Genomic DNA, 19,705 nt, shown 5'->3' with positions numbered 1-19,705 from the left:
CACGAAAGAACACACTCATCTCCCTGAGGCTAAGTGCTGCCTCAGGGAGATCAGCTCTACTTTCAACAATATTAAAAATAGAAAAAAAAAATTCCCTTACATGTCCCCCCACGTGACAAATTTTTAAATCCTACATGAAGCCTCATCCCACCAATGGTGGATGAGGTTTCATGTTTTTTCTAGTTACCGCTGGGGCTCCTGGCCTGCCCACCAACCTTAAGGTTGGACGGGCAGGTCCTTTAATTGCTTAATTGATCCTGTCAATGGCCTCAATTGGCCATTGACAGGTCGGCGGGCGCACAGCTGATTTTGCTGCGCTCCCACCTTCCTGAAAATTTAAGTGGGGCGGGATGACGTTGGGAGTTCCACCTGACATCATCTCGTGTCATTTTCCGTGTCGGCGAGCAGGCCCCGCCCCTGCTCGCCGACGGTAAAATCCTGCCCAAGGAGATATTAGGTCAGATAACCAGAAGTTTGTTCAATGAGGTACATTTTAAAGGGTCTCAAAGAAAGAAAATGAGTTAGCGAGGTGGAGAGCTGTCGGGACTAGTACTAGCAGAAGTAGGAAGAGTATTCCACAGCTTGGGGTCTAGGCAACTGAAGGCATGGCCGCCAATGGTGGAGCAATTATAATTGCGAATGCACAGGAGGCCATAGTTAAAGGAGTGCAGATATCTCTGAGGAATGTGGGGTTGGAGGAGGTTAGAAGTGGGGAGGGGCAAGGCTGTGGAGGGATTTGAAAACAAGGATGAGATAAAATCAAGGGTCAGATTATTGCTGTTGGCGTGCGGGGGTGGGCCCGACACACCGACCCATAAAATGACGCGAGATGACATCGGGCGTGTATCCCAACGTCATCGTGCGTCATTTTGATCTTTCGTTCGGTGGGCGCCCGCCAGCGTCGGCTGCGCTCCCGCCGAACTGTCAGCGGCCTATTAAGGCCAATAAAGTAATGAAGCTAATTAACAATGCAGCCTGTCCAACCTTAAGGTTGGCGGCAGGAGAAGAGCCCAAGCGGCCTTCACGTTTTCCAGCAAACATCATCGACGGGCAGGATGAGGCTTCCTGAAGGTTTTATAAAATAATTTAGTTCACTTTTCCACTTTCACAAACATGTCCCAGCTCATGTGACACTCTCACATGAGGGGACATGTTTAAATAACTTTTTACTTTATTTGTAACAACATTTTTTTTTTCTTTATCAACTTAATCTCCCTGCCCCCACCCCAGCCTGCACAGGTAACGCTGAGCGCTACCGGTCGTGCATTACGCTGGGCCATCCACGTAAAATGGTGGTGGGCAGTGATCAGCTCCGCACCCACCCACGCCCACTCCCGAACAGCCCACCCGCCAACTGAAAAATTCACCCCAAGATGTTGCTTAAACAGGAGCCAATGTAGGTCTGTGAGCACAAGGGTAGTGGAGAAACAGGACTTGCTTTGAGTTAAGACACAGGCAGCAAGGTTTTAGGTGACCTCAAGTTTATGAAGGGTAGAATGTGGATGACTAGCCAGGAGTACATTGGAATAGAGGAGTTTAGAGGTAATGAAGGCATGGATAAGGGTTTTAACAGCAGATGAACTGATACAGGGCAAAGTCGAGTGATGTTATGGAGGCGGAAATAGGCGGCCTTAGTGATGGCAAGAATAGGAAGTCAGAAGCTCCCATCAGAATCAAATGTGACCCCAAGCTTGATAAAGACTGGCTTAATCTCAGACCTAAAACAACGGCTCAAGTCTTCCCAATGTTTAATTGGAAGAAACTTCTGCTCATCCTGTACTGAATGTCTGATAATTTAGCAATGGTGGAGGAGTTGAAAGAGGAGGTGGCGAAGTAGAGCTGTGTGCTGTCATGGGTACATGTAAAAGTTATTGTTGTAAAACAATTGATATCAATCAGTTGACTGTACTTGGCTAGATAAAGTGTGAAATGCAGTTTCCTAGTCAGTGGTTCATTTTGCTTTTGCCACTTGACCACAAGAACAACTATTAATTTCTGATGACTCCCTTAACCACAGCATTCTAGCTGACCTCCATATCAAACAACATGCTTGTTGTTACATTATTCCTGACCAGTGTATAGTCTCTAAGCAGTTTTGTGTATTAGTTACTTCCCAGTCATGCAATCACAAGAACACTCAAGGATATCTTGAAGATGCACTTCACCTGAACCATGACTGACACACTGAAGCTGATGCTCCAGCGTAGTACTAAGGGAGTGCTACACAGTTAGAGGCGCCATCTTTCAGATGAGATATTAAACTGAGGCAAAAACAGAATTACCTGGAAAAACTCAGCAGGTCTGGCAGCATCGGCGGAGAAGAAAAGAGTTGACGTTTCGAGTCATGAGGACTCGAAACGTCAACTCTTTTCTTCTCCGCCGATGCTGCCAGACCTGCTGAGTTTTTCCAGGTAATTCTGTTTTTGTTTTGGATTTCCAGCATCCGCAGTAGTTTTTTGTTATTAAACTGAGGCACTGTCTGCTCTCTCAGGGGATGTAGAAGATCCCCGGGCAATATATTGAAGAGCAGGGAAGTTATCCCCAGTGTCTGGGCCAATGTTTATCCCTCCGTCAACATGACAAAACAGATTATCTGGTCATTGTTGCATTGCTGTTTGTGGGTGTTTGCTGTGCACACATTGGCTGCCGCATTTTTGACGTTGCAACCGTTGAATACACTTCAAAAGTACTTTGTTGGCTGTAAAGCACTTTGAGATATCTTGGCGGAGGTGGTGGGGGAGGGGCATGAAAGGCAGTATATATAAAAGCAATCTTTTTTTTATTGCACAACTAAGTAAAGCCAGCTTTCATTCAGTTCTGACATTTCCTCCCTAAGTCCCTCTATGTTTCTCCTTTTTTGAAGAGCCCCTTCCCTAAAACTTACCTTTTTAGCCACTCACTTGGTCACCAATCCTAATTTCCCCTCCTTTTGGCTCTATCAATTTTTGGCTTGATTACACTTATGAGCCTTGAGGTTTCCTACATTAAGTGTGCATTATAAACAAGCCCGTTTCTAAAGCTTCATTTAAAAAGTACAGACATTTTCTACTATTGTTGCAGCAAGTACAGACATTCTATAAAAGTAATTGCACTAGTTAAAAAATGTAATAGGCAATGATTCTTCATTTCCATTCATTTTCCAGCATTTGCTGCTCCTGGCATATGCCTTGATTGAACTGATTAATGTTCACACTCAAAGCTCCCTGAATTGGATCTAATTTTTAAAGATTTTTTTTTTTTGCTTGTTTGAAATATTCTGCACACTTGCTTAAACTTTCACTTGCAAATTTGGAGAAAAAAAAAGTATATTGAGAGAAATATGATGTGGGAGCATTGATGAAAAAGTAGCCAAGAGCAGCTTGAAATGGTATGATCATCTGTTGCAGAGAGGGAAAGGAAACGTGGTGAGGTGAGTGACAGAGGTGGGACTGCCAGGAAGAAGAGGAGGAAGGCCTAAGGCCGAATGCAAAGATGCATTGGTGAGAGACTTGAGCACAGCAGGACTGGAAAAGGAATAGGTTACGGGCAGGCGGAGGTGGAGAAGGCTGATCAACCAGTATTGTAGCGACCCCAAGTGAAATAGCAGAAGCTGAAATAAGATATGACTTGAACCAAAAAAAAAAGCCCTGCCTTATTTGCATGCTCTGTCGCAAGACCAGTTTGTAAAACTACTGGGATTATTGCTGGGGACATGTTTGCTACTCTTGATTTTCCCATTATTATATAATTAATCAAGCAACTGTGATCAAGAATGCATTTTGTACTGTGTGTCACTCTACCTCGAGTTCAGGACCTAGCTGATTGTGTGCCTACATATCCTGGGCAACCTTTGACTGTAGTAAATTTAAACCCAGCCTTGGATTTGTTAACAGATGTTGAGAGCAGGGAAAATATTGACTTTTGTTATGTATGCTTCCAGTATGTAAATCCACAGGGCATGATTTGTTTTGGTTTAAAATACAATAAAGTTCGTTTTCAAAAAACATGTTCTCTTACTAGCCATGCATGGAATTTTTTTTGTTAGTACTGTCTGGAATGACAGGATGCACTTAACTTCCTTACATTGTCTTAGAATACAAAGCCACACTTTTGGTGTCACCAGCAGAAAGAAAGACTTGTACTTATATAGCACTTTTCATGGCCACGAGGTGTCTCTAGGCTCTTTACAGCCAATGAAGTGCTTTTGTAGATAAAAACAAAAAACTGCGGATGCTGGAAATCCAAAACAAAAATAAAAATACCTGGAAAAACGCAGCGGGTCTGGCAGCATCTGCGGAGAGGAACACAGTTAACGTTTCGAGTCCGAATGACTCTTCAACAGAACTAAGTAAAAATAGAAGAGGTGAAATATAAGCTGGTTTAAGGGGGGCGGGGGGGGGGGGGGTTAGGGTGGGACAGGTAGAGCTGGATAGAGGGCTAGTGATAGGTAGAGATAGCCAAAAGATGTCATAGACAAAAGGACAAAGAGGTGTTGAAGGTGGTGATATTATCTAAGGAATGTGCTAATTAAGGGTAGAAAGCAAGACAAGCAAGGTACAGATAGCCCTAGTGGGGGTGGGGTGCGGTGAAGGTAAGGGATTGAAATAGGATAAAATGTAGAGATAAAACAATGGATGGAAATACATTTAAAAATAATGGAAATAGGTGGGAAAAAAAAGTCTATATAAATTAATGGGAAAAAAAGGGGGATCGGAAAGGGGGTGGGGATGGAGGAGAGAATTCATGATCTAAAATTGTTGAACTCAATATTCAGTCCGGAAGGCTGTAAAGTGCCTAGTCGGAAGATGAGGTGCTGTTCCTCCAGTTTGTGTTGAGCTTCACTTGCCATTTCAACACTCCACCCTGCTCTCATGCCCACATATCCGTCCTTGGCCTGCTGCATTGTTCCAGTGAAGCTCAACGCAAACTGGAGGAACAGTACCTCATCTTCCGATTAGGCACTTTACAGCCTTCCGGACTGAATATTGAGTTCAACAATTTTAGATCATGAACTCTCTCCTCCATCCCCACCCCCTTTCCGATCCCCCTTTTTTTTCCCAATAATTTATATAGATTTTTCTTTTCCCACTTATTTTCATTATTTTTAAATGTATTTCCATCCATTGTTTTATCTCTACCTTTTAGCCTATTTCGATCCCTTACCTTCACCCCACCCCACCCCCACTAGGGCTATCTGTACCTTGCTTGTCTTGCTTTCTACCCTTAATTAGTACATTCCTTAGATATTACCACCTTCAACACCTCTTTGTCCTTTTGTCTATGACATCTTTTGGTTATCTCCACCTATCACTGGCCCTCTATCCAGCTCTAGCTGTCCCACCTTCCCCTTAAACCAGCTTATATTTCACCTCTCTTCTATTTTTACTTAGTTCTGTTGAAGAGTCATACGGACTTGAAACATTAACTGTGTTCCTCTCCGCAGATGCTGCCAGATCTGCTGCGTTTTTCCAGGTATTTTTATTTTTATTTTTGTTAAGTACTTTTGTAGTGTAGTCACTGTTGTAACATAGCAAATGCGGCAGCCTATTTGCACACAGTAAGCTCCCACAATATGATAATAATACAAATCTCTCTTTGTGATGTTGGTTTGAGGAATATATATTGACCAGGACACTGGGATAACTCCCCTGCTCTTCCTCAAAATAGTGCTGCGAGATCTTGTACATCCACCTGAACAGGCAGCTGGGCACCTCAGTTTAATGTCTCATCTTAAAAACTGTACCTCTGACACTGACACTGCAGCATTTCCTCAGAACTACACTGGAGCATCAATTTGATTTTTGTGCTTGAATTCCCATCCATGTATGAATGTTTAAGCTGATGCATGGTGTACTGAGCAAGTGGGCTGCTTTGGCCTGGATAGTGTCCAGCTTCTTTATTGTTGTTGGAGCTGCACTCATCTAGGCAAATAGAGTATTCCATCACACTCCTGACTTCTGCCTTGAAGATGGTGGGCAGGCACAGAATTCTGAATCTCTGACCTGCTCATGTAGCCACAATATTTATATGGCTGGTCAGTTTCTGGTCATTGGTAGCCCTCAGGATGTTTGATGTTGGAGAATTCATTGATGGTAATTCTGTTGAATATCAAGGGGTGATAGTTAGATTCTCTCTTGTTGGAGTTGGTCATTGCCTGGCACGTGTGTGGCATGAATGTTCCTTGCCACTTCAGCCCAAGCCTGAAGGTTGTCCAGGTCTTGCTACACGTGTTCACGGTATTTGAGGAGCTGCGAATGCTGCTGAACACTAATCATCAGAGAATACTTCTACTTCTGACCTTACATTAGCAGGAAGGTTAAGATTATAAAAGCTACATTCAAACACATTTTTTTGTAAACACCTTGGGTTTGTAATGCATGAAAGATTATGGTCAAAGATTGTCTTTGTGATCCACTTGCCTTTGTACCATGGATCCTCACGGGGCCAAATATGAAATCATTGTACACATCACCATTAACACCAAAATCTAAATAATAGACATTAAAAGCAAGTGATGGCTTGAACAACTAGTTTGTGATTTTTGTTTGCAGACCGAGATCTCTAATATACTTGGGTAAGATTGCAACCAATCCTATCTAAATCCCTGACCTACATAAAGCAGCATCAGTGCTGAAAATTTTATTTGATATGTTACACCAGGCTCAAAAGCAACTCGAAATTCAGTATCAACACTGATTTAATTTTCAGTTTTCATACAGTTTTAAGTATTGCTGTTTGCCTTTTGGGATTTAAAGTTTTTTTCAAACGTTAAAAAGAAATCTTCAAAGTTACTTTTGTATATTACTCACTTAGCAAGTTGTAGGCTCTATTCAGTCAATGTGTTGTTGATTCTCGTTCTTGGTTGCGTGGACCGTGGAGGTCTCTAATTTTGACATAGTCTGATTGTCTTCAATCAATTCAGCAGGGGATTTGAGCTAGGAGAGAGGATTAAACTATTTCTACAAATCCAAGTTCAAAGTAGTTGTTTGAGTGACTTCTGCACTTGGCAGTTCTTAGTCCTCCTTCAAATAGGGGATTAAGAACCTCCTGCACCTGCAGTTCTAAATATTTCTCAAGTATTCGCAACATGATTTTCAAATCGATGATAGCCTTGTCCCGGGTATGTTGTGCCATTTGAAGATTGTTTCACCAAGATCACTGCTTCATGTTTACTTTCCAGCCTTTTACACACTCTTATTTCCTCCTTGCATCCTCCTCCATGGAAATAATTTGCATCTCAGCTTGGCTGCTGTTGGCTTGCTTCCTCCTTATTTGCTTTAATATATTTAATGTTTGTGGATTTGCAAAGATATCGCCACAGGGTTGCTTGTCAGAATTTGGCAGTTTGGGGGGAAAAAGACTGCTGCTTCATCGGTAAATGTAAAATTTCTCCATAAAAGCTCAAAGTTGAACTAAGTGGTTGAGTTGGGGTGGGCGGGGGTACAGCAGGTATGAGCAGGACTTTTCCAGAGAGATTTTAGACCAATGTTTAGCCATCCAGTCCAAAGATGAAATGTTGTGGTTTATGCACCATGTTGTGGTTGGTTTTACAGTTGAGCAGTTATGGTGTCTTGACATCTTAAGACGGATAGTTAGTTGATGTTGCAAAACTGTAACATTTCTGCAATACTAAGAATGCTGTGCCATTAGAACTGTGTATAATCTCAAAATTATGTAACCTCATTTTCAAATCTCAACCTGTGGATGAAAAATGTGGAACTGGTAGCATTTGGTTATCTAATAAATACAATTCTTATCCATTCATCCGATGGAAGTGTTGCTGGCAAGACCAGCAATTATTGTCCATCCCTAAGAACTTCTCCACCTGGAGTGCCCAATAATGGTGATGCTACGCTTGTATGCACGCTGACTTTTAAAGCTGTTTGTCTATAAAGGGTTACCAAATCTGCACAGAGTACTCTAACTGTGGCCTAATCTCTATTAATGTTCTCTATTAATTTATATATACACTTTTTTAATACTTTCCTTCTCGAGCTGTAAAGAATACTTAAATCCGCTTTCACCCATCATCTGAAAGCTTCTCACTTTCTCAAGAAATGCAGCCCAAGCACCTGTAGGGCATAAAGCCAGTCTGAGTTTTACATGTGCTTCACTTGCAAATGAACAAAGTGGCATGGTGTGCGTTTCCTGAGCCATCATTCCTCCCAATAGTTGCTTACTTTGCCCATCCATTCAAAAATGCACTACACGTGTGTAATCAAGAGGTCTGAGATGAGGAGTGACTCCTATGCAAATCTCTCTGGCCATTCAGCTCCTAGAACATGTCATGCCATTCATTGAGATCACAGCTAATTTTTATCCTAACTTCAACCACCCACCTTTGCTTCATATCGCTCAATGCTCTTGGCTAGCAAAAAAATCTATAGATCTTGGGTTTGAAATTAACTGAGCTAGCTTATGCTCTTTGTGGAAGAGTGTTCCACGTTTCTATCACCCTTGCTTGAAGATGTGTCTTCTAACTTCTCTTCTGATTGACCTGGCTCTGATTTAAGCAACCCCACCCTGTGGAAAAAAATGCTCCTACCTACCTGATCAATTCCTTTCAAAATCATAAAAACCTCCTTTCAAATTGCCCTTGATATTCTACATTCCAGGAGTGTAAGCCTTGTTTATGTAAACGCCCCTCCACAATCTCATCCTTGGAACCCTGGTAATATTCTGGTGAATCTGCACTGTGTTTCTTCCAAGGCAAATATTGCTATGGTGCAGTGTGCAATGGTGCGATGCCCAAAACAGCGCACAGGTCTGCACATTTGATCTAACTAGGGCTTAAATAGGTAGTTCTGTTTAAATATGTACAATATTAAGATCCAGTCTTGCCAATTTTCAGCACTTACTATTTTCCTTTGGGAGATGGTTAGTGCAGCCACTCTTACATCCTTCAAGATAATTGGCTGAAGGAATTACATAATCTCTGCAATTTTGAAAGCGTGGGAGTAGTAACCACAATACTTATGTGCAATCAAACTAGAGAGATTATATAATGTTTTAATAACTTTCCTGCTTTAATTATGGCTTTAACTTCTGTTGCAATGCAGGGGAGGATGAAATTGTATTATTGTCAATTTATGTATCAATGCCATGGAACATTGATCACTGATGATGAAATTAGTATATAATTGTCATCGACAGACTACTAGTCTGATATTTTTCAATGCTACACTGAGAGTTTAATCATCTCAAATTTCCCAATTAAAATGAATTGTAACAATTTTCCCAATTTGCAGATAGTAAGTTTGGAGGAAAAGTTACTCTTGAATCCTATCCAGCAGAATTCTTAAGCACGTGTCTTGAATTGGATGGTTGCTTTTTTTTTTGAAGAATGTATTTTTTCAGAGCTTGGAAATTTGTAAATGGCCAGTCAGTTGGAATCTACTTCACCATACCAAGCAACTAATCAGGTAACATGGGACCTGCTACTCTGGTTGTTCTCTTGAGGTATAAGGTTATTCAGCTGTATTAGCTGGTCTACTCTGTTCCAATGAAGCTCAGCAGAAGCTCTGGGGACTGCATCTCATCTTTCGACTTAGGTCTGGAAGGTTGTAAAGTGTTAAACATTGAGTTCAAACATTTCAGATCATAGCCACTGCTCCCATTATTTTCGGGTAGCAGCTGTTGGTAATGATGAAAGCAAAATACTGTGGATGTTGGAAATCTGAAATAAAAACAAGTTCTGGAAAAACTCAGGTCTGGCAGCATCTGGGAGAGAAAAACAGTTAACGTTTCGAGTCCAGTATGACTCCTCTTCACAACAGCTGCTGGTAATGATTTTGTTTATTCACACCACCTCTAGACCCATAATTGTTTCCCATTAACTTGCTTTTAAAACCCATTACACTTGTAACATTTCCAGTTCTAACAAAAGATCAACCTGAAATATTGTCCCAGGTTTTTCAGTCAGTGACTAAATGACAGCACTTGTCACTGATCTCAAATGAAGTTGCCCATAATGATCTAGCAATCGCTGTGGCATCAATTTCACCTTTCCTGATGTTAATTTGTTTCTGACACCAATTATAGGGATCCAGTAACAGTGACATCATCAAGCAGGGTAAGCAGCCAATCAGATTAAAGAATTCTCAGGCAGCACACAAGGAAGTGAAATGAACTGATTATCATTCACTTTTTAATCATTATACAGTGTGAACTAAAGATGAGGACATGCACTTGGAAACTAAAATATCATAGACCGACTTAAAAACCTGTGGAAATTTTTCAAATGTAAAATTTATCATAATGGAGAAATTTTTGAAATTTCACAAATATGAAATTGTTTGTTCTATACCAGATGCATTATTCATTAGTAATTCTAATCATACACCGTTTAAAAACTCAGCTACACCTCATTCGACGAGGCATAACATTTTTTGGGGATCTTTTACAACGTGATTAGAGCTTAAAGTGGAAGCCCGTGTCAGTTGAAATGATTTCCAAAGATTTCTATTTGCAGTGACTTCAACGGTGTATCCTTTGGACGAGCAGGGAATCACTGGCAGTAACTTCTGATTTCTGTGCTTAACCACACACATGTGGATTCTAGAAGATGCTGTCAGTTTTAATTATATTGGCAATGGATGCTGGCAGTTCGGCTGTCATTACAGCTGCAAAACTGGGCCGTTAACTCTTTCTTTCTCCATAGATGCTGCCAGATCTGCTGAACATTTCCACCATTTTATGATGGATTAAACAGTGTTTGTAGAAGCCTGATTGCATACTCCCCTTTACGCAATGCTTTGTCTCACGCACCTCTTTCCTTCTCTTAACCCACGTCCCTTTCATTAGAAATTTATATATGGCAAATGGATCTATTGCCTTTTTTCAGACAGCTTGAACTTTGGAGCACAAACTATGTTTGCTCCTTTCTCTGTTTGCCCTACACTATTTGCCTAATCTTTATTGAGGTTCTTGGGTAGTGGACACAATGACTAAGGCATCTTAGCTATGAGCTACTATAATTTGTTTATTCTGCAGTAACACACACAAACTCTCTTTCCTGTTTTATTTAGGTTTGAAACAAAACCAAGAGGATGGGAAAGCAGAACAGTAAACTTCGTCCAGAAGTGCTTCAAGACCTGCGAGAAAATACAGAATTCACAGATCATGAGCTTCAAGAGTGGTACAAAGGTTTCCTTAAAGATTGCCCTAGTGGACACTTAACTGTAGAGGAGTTCAAGAAAATCTATGCAAACTTTTTTCCATATGGAGATGCTTCAAAGTTTGCAGAGCATGTGTTCCGTACCTTTGATACAAATGCTGATGGAACTATTGACTTCAGAGAATTTATAATTGCACTTAGTGTCACATCCCGAGGGAAGCTCGAACAGAAATTGAAGTGGGCATTTAGCATGTATGACCTGGACGGGAATGGGTACATCAGCCGAAGTGAAATGCTAGAGATTGTGCAGGTATGCCATTTGGTAAACATTGTTAAATTTGTTTGTATAGTAACTTTTTATTTTGTGTTCCCCAACACCAAGCCTCTCTCTCCCCGACCCCCACGTTCTTTAAACCCAAAATTTCAACTCTGCACGGATTGGATGATCCAGCCTATTTATCGGCAAGCAGCTGCGGCTTTGTTGACCTAGGCAGATTTTTTTTTTAATTGTACTGATAGAATATTTGAAAGTGAAAATACAGATTAGTCAATTCATTGGATACAAAAATCTAGTGGAGCCAGGAGTGAGGGAAGGGCACAGGCATTTGGAAAAGTCTTGGAGTTTCAAGGGAATGAAGACAAGTGAGGGAGGCATTGAGGAACTTGAGTGTCATTATGATAAAAAATGAATTGGAGTTTGGGAGCAGAGAAGTATGGTTGAACCATGCTGTATTCTGAAAGATGGGGGTCTTGGTAACAAATTAGGTATGTGATGAAGCTCAGTTTAGATTCAAACAGGGTGCCAAAATCCATGGCTCCAAACTTAGCCTGAGGGCAGCCAAGATTTTGAAATTTAGGACAAAGATATGTAGGTGCAGGTTGGAGGAGGAGACTTTGATTTTAACTATTGTTGCTGCTTTTTGACTTAATATTCCACCAGCAGATGAAAAGGGTAGCAGTGGCTTTAGAGTTGATAGAAATGGAGAGCTGATGTCAGATGTCTACATGGTCCCCTTGAGGCTATCCCTTTACATTATAAAATGTCATCAAGGGATAGCATGTAATTTGTGGAAGGGGCCAAGGGTATGAGTGGAACCATGAGAATAGTGCCGTGGAGGTGAATTGTGGAGATGGCAAATACGAAGATAGATAAGATGTGGAAAAGAAAGGTAGCATCAATCACATTGGATGTTAGAAAATATTGACCAGTACTCTGTCAGTGAAGGCAGAGCAGAAGTCTGATTGGAAGGTGTTTGAGGAAAAGAAACATGGCCTCATAGTTTAGAAAGAATAACTCATTCTAACAACTTGGATAGAAAGAAAACCTTGTCAATAGGATGTAGAAAGGAGAGAGTGGGGGTGTTTTTGAGTTGGGGATTCATGTTAATTTTGAAGGAGCTGAGGATAAGTTGGTGAGCCTGGGGTTGAGGAAATAGAGCAAAATTGTTAGAAGGTAGGATGGGTTAATTGGACTTCAGTGAGCTCGATGAGGGTGGGAAGAGAATATGTGGGGTCAGGATTGGGAAGAGGACATGAAGTGTTGGCAGAGGTAACAGTATGGTGGCCTTCATTTTGAGTTGAGCTCCTCATTTTTAATATAAAATGTCAGGGGGCAAGTTTACAATTTTTCTGCTCTCCACCCATCTTGGGGGTAATAGCAGGATTTTTGTGCAAAGGAAGCAAGTGTGCTTAGCATTAAAATATAAACAGTAATTTATAAACTATAATCTCCAAAATTCAAGAATTGAGCTTTCATCAGAAATCAAATCTGGATAACACTTTTTGGTTTGGTGATTTACTAAGTGTTGTACGTGGATTCTATAGCCTTTAGTCAATCTCATTTGGTGTGCCAACAATTCTTTGCTAACCTGAAGAATTTAACGGATTGGTTCAAGCAATCACTAAGCTCCCAAGTGCTCCAGCGGGAAGCTAATCAATGAGGCACTTCACCACAATCTGTTTTCACTAAACTGTGTTGCAAATGCTTGCAATATTCTACTCTTGAGGATGAGTGTTTGGAAAAGTATTGGTGTATCCTTGACATACTGGGAGGACAAATGGAACTTTGAAGTACCATATTCCGAGTGTTCTCATCTATTCCTATTGTTTTTTCCTGAAGGTTTTAAATCGACCTCTTTGTTGAGCACAACAAAGTTTCCAGATGCCTAGAGATTTGGGAAAATAAAGTCTTGAGTATTAATATCCTGCAATTAGGTGTGCAGCATGCTTCTGCATTCCCTATTCGATATTAATGTGCAATTCTTATTTAATTGAATTTTAAAAAGCCCTGTTTAGAAAAGATTGCAAAAAAGTACAATAATTGAACATAACTATATGTGTCATAATGAAATGAACCCTTTAAATTGTATTGGAAAGTTCAGATTTTGACACTTCAGCAAAGCTTGATATTTTTCTTTGGTAAAAGATAGGTGTTGTCTCAAGTTTATGAGCCCCACTCAGTGTTTGAATGTTCAGTCCTCAGCTAGACATTTTTAACATTTAAAGGTCTTGAAGTATTGTCAATTCCTTGACACTATCTATGAAATAAACTAACCGTTCCTGTGTTTTTGGTGTCAGGCAATTTATAAAATGGTATCGTCTGTGATGAAGATGCCAGAAGATGAATCTACACCAGAAAAACGGACAGACAAGATTTTCAGACAGATGGACACAAACAACGATGGTATGTGACAAAGGAAATGTATCAGATGTGTAAGCAAGAGTCTGTAGTTTCCTTGCAGTATGAGCCCAGTTGTTAAAAGGATGAATGTTTATATTGGTAATGGGAGAGGAACGTTCACTGCACAGAGAAATGGACTGTGTGGTTTCACTATCTTTGAAAAAGGAGAAAGGCAAAGCCCTAAATAAATCATAAGACAAGTTAGTTTATTAGTTAGAAGGAAGGTAGAAATGAGAAGTTGGATTAGCACTAGTCACATGAGAATGTTTGTTTGGGATTTCAAAGCACAAGTCAGGAGTGTACTTATCCGGCTGAGTGCCGTTCCAACAGCACTCGAAGCTTATTACCATCTAGGACAAATCAACCTGCTTGATTGTCACCCCATTCACCACCTAAAACATTCGCTCCCTCTCCCACTGGTGCAGTGTGGCAGCAGTGCAAATCATCTACAAAATGCATGGCAGCAACTTTCAAACCTGCCACCTCTACCACTGAAGAACAAGGGCAGCAGATGCATAGGAACGCCACCACCTTCAGGTCCCCCTCCCAAGTTGCACACCATCCTGACTTGGAACTATATCAATGCTCCTTCACGGTCACTGGGTCAAAATCCTGGAACTCATTCCCTAACATCGCTGTGCGTATATTTACACCAGTTGGGCTACAGTGGTTCAAGAAGGTGGCTTCACCGCTACCACCTTGAGGGCACATGGATATGAGCAATGAATGCTGACCTTGCTAGCTATGCTCGCATCCCATGAATGAATAATCAAACTTTCCCCATAACTTGCTAAGTCACTGAATCCTGAGGCCTGTTATCATCTTGAATCATCAGCATTATTCTCTGTCTTGTTGTGTAACATACATCTAATGCAGTGAACAGTACTCCAGATAAGGTCGAACATCTACCACATGTTTGTGTATTCAGTCTGTCTAATGCAAGTCAGTCAGTAATTTTCCACTGCAACCTCACATTATGTTAAAAGTCACAAAGGATATCCTCTGGTATATTATCCTGCTTTGTTATCCTCAACATTTCTGCAGCCTTTAACAGTCGGTAACACTATTCCTCTCCAAAGCATCTCCTCTGTTGCCTATCTCAATGGGAGTGCTCTCACATGTGTTCCATTCTTATCTATCCAATTAGAACCCTGGATTTTCTTCCCACCCTGCACTATCACTTCTAGAGTTCCCCAGGATCTATCTTTAGTCCCCTTCTGTCCCTCATCTACATGTTGACCCATAGTGGCACCATTCAAGACATAGTATCAGCCTTCGCATGTATGCAGGGCATGGACAGAGTAGATAGGGAAAAATTGTTCCCATTGACAGAAGGATCGAGCACAAGAGGGCACAGATTTTAGATAATTTCCAAAAGAAACAATGGCAACATGAGGAAAAACTTTCACTCAGCGAGCGGTTAGATCTGGAATGCACTGTCTGAGTGTGGTAGAGGCATGTTCAATCGAGGCATTCAACAGGAGTTGGCTATGCGCCCGCTGATAATTAAAAGGCCTATTAAGGCCATTAACAGTCTAATTATATTCAAATTTATGCTGCCCGTCCAACCTTATGGTTGGCAGGGCAGGCGAAAAGGCCAAGCGGCCTTTACGTTTTTTAGGAAACCTCATTCGCGAGCGGGATGAAGTTTCCTAAAGCAAGTAAACATTAAACAGAAACTTTATTTTTGAATTAAAAACATGTCCCAGCTCATGTGACAGAGTCACTTGAGGGGACATGTTTTATTAAATTTTTATTATCTTTGTTATTTTTTTAAACAGAGCTTCATCTCCCTGAGACAGCTCTGGGCCTCGGAGATTGAAGCGCTCTTTCTCGCGCATGCACGAACTGCACACTAGGCCTGGCTCTCCCCCCTCCACCCCCCTACCCCTCGCCCACACAGGAAGCGCTCAGCTCTGCCTCTCGTGATCCATGCAGGGTGGGCCTTAATTGGCCCGCCCGTGTGAAATTGCAGTGCGGAGCCGATCGCGGGTGGTGCTAGGCTTCCCGAATGCCCCCGCTGAGCACCCCTACCAAGGGCAAAATCCTGCCCTATGTAAACTTGTCGTGCTGCAATTTTACTTTCCTGCCTATGGCAACACGTTGGTTTATTTTATTAATACTGTTTAAATATTAGAACTTATACAGGATAAAAAGCTGACAGGGATTGTACAGTAAGATTTTTAACCATACTATTGGATCTCCTGTTCATTGCACGTGGGCAGCCCAAGACCAAGCGGGGAATTTTCTCCTCGTCTGGGGTGGGGTTTGCGCGGAGGCGGGCATGGATAGGTGCAGAGCTGATCGGCGCCCCCGACTGGCTGGATGCTGCCATTTTACATGGGCGGGCCAATTAAGGCCCGCCCAGCGTGACATGCGCCTGAAGCGTTGAGCACTCCCTGTGCAGGCTGGGGTGTGGGGGGGTTGCCTGAGTCACACATGCGCATGAAAGAGCACAGAGGTGCCTCAGGGAGATTAGTTTTAAGTTAAACAGACTAATAGTGTTGTTAAAAATTTTTATGACATGTCCCCTCATGTGAAACTGTCACACGAGCTGGGACATGTCCATTAATTTTAATAATTTTTCTGAAAATTTTAAATCATTCATGAAACCTCATCCCGCCCGTGGATGAGGCTCCGTGAAAAATGTGAAGGCTGCCTGGGCTCTCCGCCTGCCCCCCAACCTTAAGGTTGGATGGGCAGCTTTCTCAATAGGCTTAATTAGTTCATTAATGGCCTTAACAGGCCTCTGACAGCTCGGCTGTGCGCCCGCCGAACTGAAAATCTAAATGACACACGGTGACGTCGGGACACACGCCTAACGTCACCTCGTGTCATCTTACGCCTTGGCGAGTGGGCCCCGCCCCCGCTCACCGAGCCGAAGATTCAGCCCCAAGTGTATTTCTAGGTGAAGCGGGGATATGAGACAGTGGATAATTGGATTGGCGCGACCAGATGTAATGCACCCTTAATTTTAAGATCCTACGTTCTGTCCTTACTCTTGTGTTTTAAATGCCTATGTCCATATTTATAAAGGAAAAACAATGCAAACTTGTTATAAGTGAATTGGTACTTCAGTGCCTTCGTTGTCAGGGGGACTTAATTACTTGCATAGGCAGTTACCATTAAGTATGGCCACAGAAGTTTATTGTGGTGGACAATATTGTCTTTTAAAATTTCATTGTGTGCAGTCAGTTTTTTGTGTGCTTACCATTTTGTGGCCGTGTATGCACGCAGGTTAATGTGAACAATGATGGGCGTAGGTAGCAGGATATCAAACAGATCTGAGATTTTTATATAGATAAACACCAGGCATATAAAATGTAACTAAACAAGGAAGGGAAGGAAGGTTGAACATGACTGCCAGTGCAAATCAACTTAAGTTTATAGTTGGGATTAAGTTTATAATGCAGAATACCCGTAATGAAGCTGTGCTGGAAACCTAGAAAAGGAAACAAGCATTGCATTTCTATAACATCTTTCAGGACCTCCGACATTCCCAAGTACTTTGCAACCAGTGAAATGCTTTTTGAACTGTAGTCGCTTATGTAACGTAGGAAAGGCCAGTTTTGCAGTGCAAGATCCCATTAACAGCAATGTAATTGTGACTAGATAACCTATTATAGTGATGTCGATTGCAGGATAAATATTAGTCAGGACATCAGGGAAGTCTCCCATGTTGCTCTTCAAAGTAATGGCCTGGGATCTTTTTGTGCTCACCTGAGGACAGATGTGGCTTGGTTTAACCTCTCATCCATTTATCAATGAAGCAACGCCCCCCCCCCATGACTGCTCCAGAGTGTCAGCCTACCTTCCGGTTCAGAGATTTTCAATTCCATGAATATAATAGCAAACTTAGTTGATGTTGGTAAGGCACCATCCGCCTTCTGTCCATTCAGCATATAGTCAGTTCAGTCCATCAGTGAAGATGATTGTTCCAATTTGCAGAGGTTTTTGACACCTGAGTTACATTATTTGAGGATAAAATTATGCTTGGCCATTGTTTTGACTCTTTCTTTGAGAGCATAGCACTTCTCTCACTGTTTAGATAATGGATCATCAGAGATGGCTGGCTTTCTTTTCCCACAGTACAAACTGTGTGCAATCATTTCAAATGTGCCAGTTTGTTACAGTTCCATCAACAGATGCCAACAACCCAAAGCCATCTGCCTACAATAACAAGCGGTTGACATCTTGTAATATTGCCAAAATGGAATAGTGCAGGTTACAAAATTAGTTTGTATTTCCTTGTGCAAAATGCTTAATTGTATACTGCAACTAATTATAAATTAGGGCTAAAACATTCTCTATCTGTCCAGCTGCACTAAACCTTGTTTAACATGCATCAAACAATTGTAATATATTCCAATTAGCAAATATGCAGTTGAATTGACATTGAGTCGAACTATGCTTTGTTTAAGAAGTCTAATTTTTCTCCACCCACATCTACCTTTAATCAAGGAAAAGGTTCATTTTTAATTGTACTTGGTGTTTGTTTTCAATTGACAGAATTTTAAACTTTTTACTGGAAAGGTGGATGGGTGGATGAAAAGTCCATGTGTTGTATGTACGTTGTGTGAGATGACCATGACCCACTTTTTAAAAATTTTATTTCTAGGTAAACTCTCGCTTGAAGAATTTATAAAAGGTGCCAAGAGCGATCCTTCCATTGTTCGACTACTACAGTGTGATCCAAGCAGTGCCAGTCAGTTCTGATTTAAGAAAAATTTGTCGGGACAGTAATAAAGAACCACTGGCTTGTCATTCAAGCTTAGCTTGCAGCAGATGCCTTTCACTCATTCCTAATGGTTTGGTGGACAGATTGAGTTGCCAGATTTTACTGTATCATGCGTTAAAGTGGCTGGCATTCTGTTCTTTTGCAGTTACTATAAATGCAGCAATGGAGCATTTCAACAGATATACACAAAGTTTAAGGTTATGTTTACATGGCAGTTGTCTTGTTTTTTTTTTGAATGCAGTTAAAGTATCTAATGTTTAGCTTCAATCAATTATTAGTTAAGGGGGGTGGGGGTTGTAAATATTCAGTGAATGACTATGGAAATGTTTATTTGAGCCTAGATCATAGTCAGATGTTGAAATAACAATGAATGTAGCTGACAGCTAAAAAGCTCATTATGAAAGCGCCTGTAGCTTCTGTGCTTCTATTCTGTAAGAAAATTGCTTGCACTTGAAAAACATGGGCATTTTAAAAATTGTTTATGGTGGAATGTAGTTTGATATTGAAGGCAGGTCTATATATTGTAATGCTATTTAGCTTTCCCTGTATTTCATTTCAAAGATGGTTTGATACGTATATTCATACTGATATTTTGTTCAGTCACGAGTGAGCAAGATAATGTCACAAATACTAGTGATCATCGGAACATTTAATATTTGCTTATTATGTAAGATATATATTGATCACAAATTTAAGTTGAATTTTTTTATTATAAATCAAGGAAAATCTGTTTTTAGGGTTGTGTGACGAAGGCAAAACTTTGAATTCATGTTGGCAGAATTAAATGTTAAATTTAATGCAGTAGGGATTATTGGAGCAAAAGACAAATTATCTGAAATTATTTGCTGTTACCGATGTATTGCAACATCTTTTTTTGCAATGTTTCTGTATTTTCAGCTGTCAGTAGTTCGGACCTTGTGTATCTCAAGTGTTACTAGACATCCACCTACTGCTGAGACGTGTAGCAAAATAAAGTCTACCTTTTCTTGTCAGTCACCTTGTGTTTATTTATAACATCAATTTCAATATTGCTGTGTAAATGAAATCTTCATCTTCCAAAAAGTGTTACCAGTTCAGCGGGCACAAATGCTTAACTTGTAAAGTTAACTTCAAAAAAAAAAATCTCGCTGTGCAAGCATTGATTATAATCGACAGTGTTAGTCACCTTGTTCTCAGCTGCATTGTTTTTAAA

General features: G+C 40.9%; 1 protein-coding gene across 5 annotated transcripts in view; it reads left to right on the top strand.

The window, feature by feature from the left end:
* LOC144680536 (hippocalcin-like protein 1) overlaps positions 1–19,505 on the top strand; it is a 69,874-nt gene extending 50,369 nt beyond the window's left edge. For all 5 annotated transcript variants that reach the window (XM_078541622.1, XM_078541620.1, XM_078541619.1 and 2 more), the window contains 3 exons: positions 11,007–11,405; positions 13,673–13,778; positions 18,394–19,505. In XM_078541622.1, coding sequence (XP_078397748.1) covers positions 11,028–11,405; positions 13,673–13,778; positions 18,394–18,491 — 582 coding nt within the window. In that variant the 5' untranslated portion in view covers positions 11,007–11,027 and the 3' untranslated portion in view covers positions 18,492–19,505. The remainder of the gene's footprint in view (positions 1–11,006; positions 11,406–13,672; positions 13,779–18,393) is intronic.
* The last annotated feature ends 200 nt before the right edge of the window (positions 19,506–19,705 follow it).

Source organism: Cetorhinus maximus, chromosome 5 (assembly GCF_964194155.1).
Source record: "Cetorhinus maximus chromosome 5, sCetMax3.hap1.1, whole genome shotgun sequence".
NCBI classification, from domain to species: Eukaryota; Metazoa; Chordata; class Chondrichthyes; order Lamniformes; family Cetorhinidae; genus Cetorhinus; species Cetorhinus maximus.
Note: the sequence above shows the minus strand (reverse complement) of the source record. Positions and strands in the feature narration are given on the sequence as shown.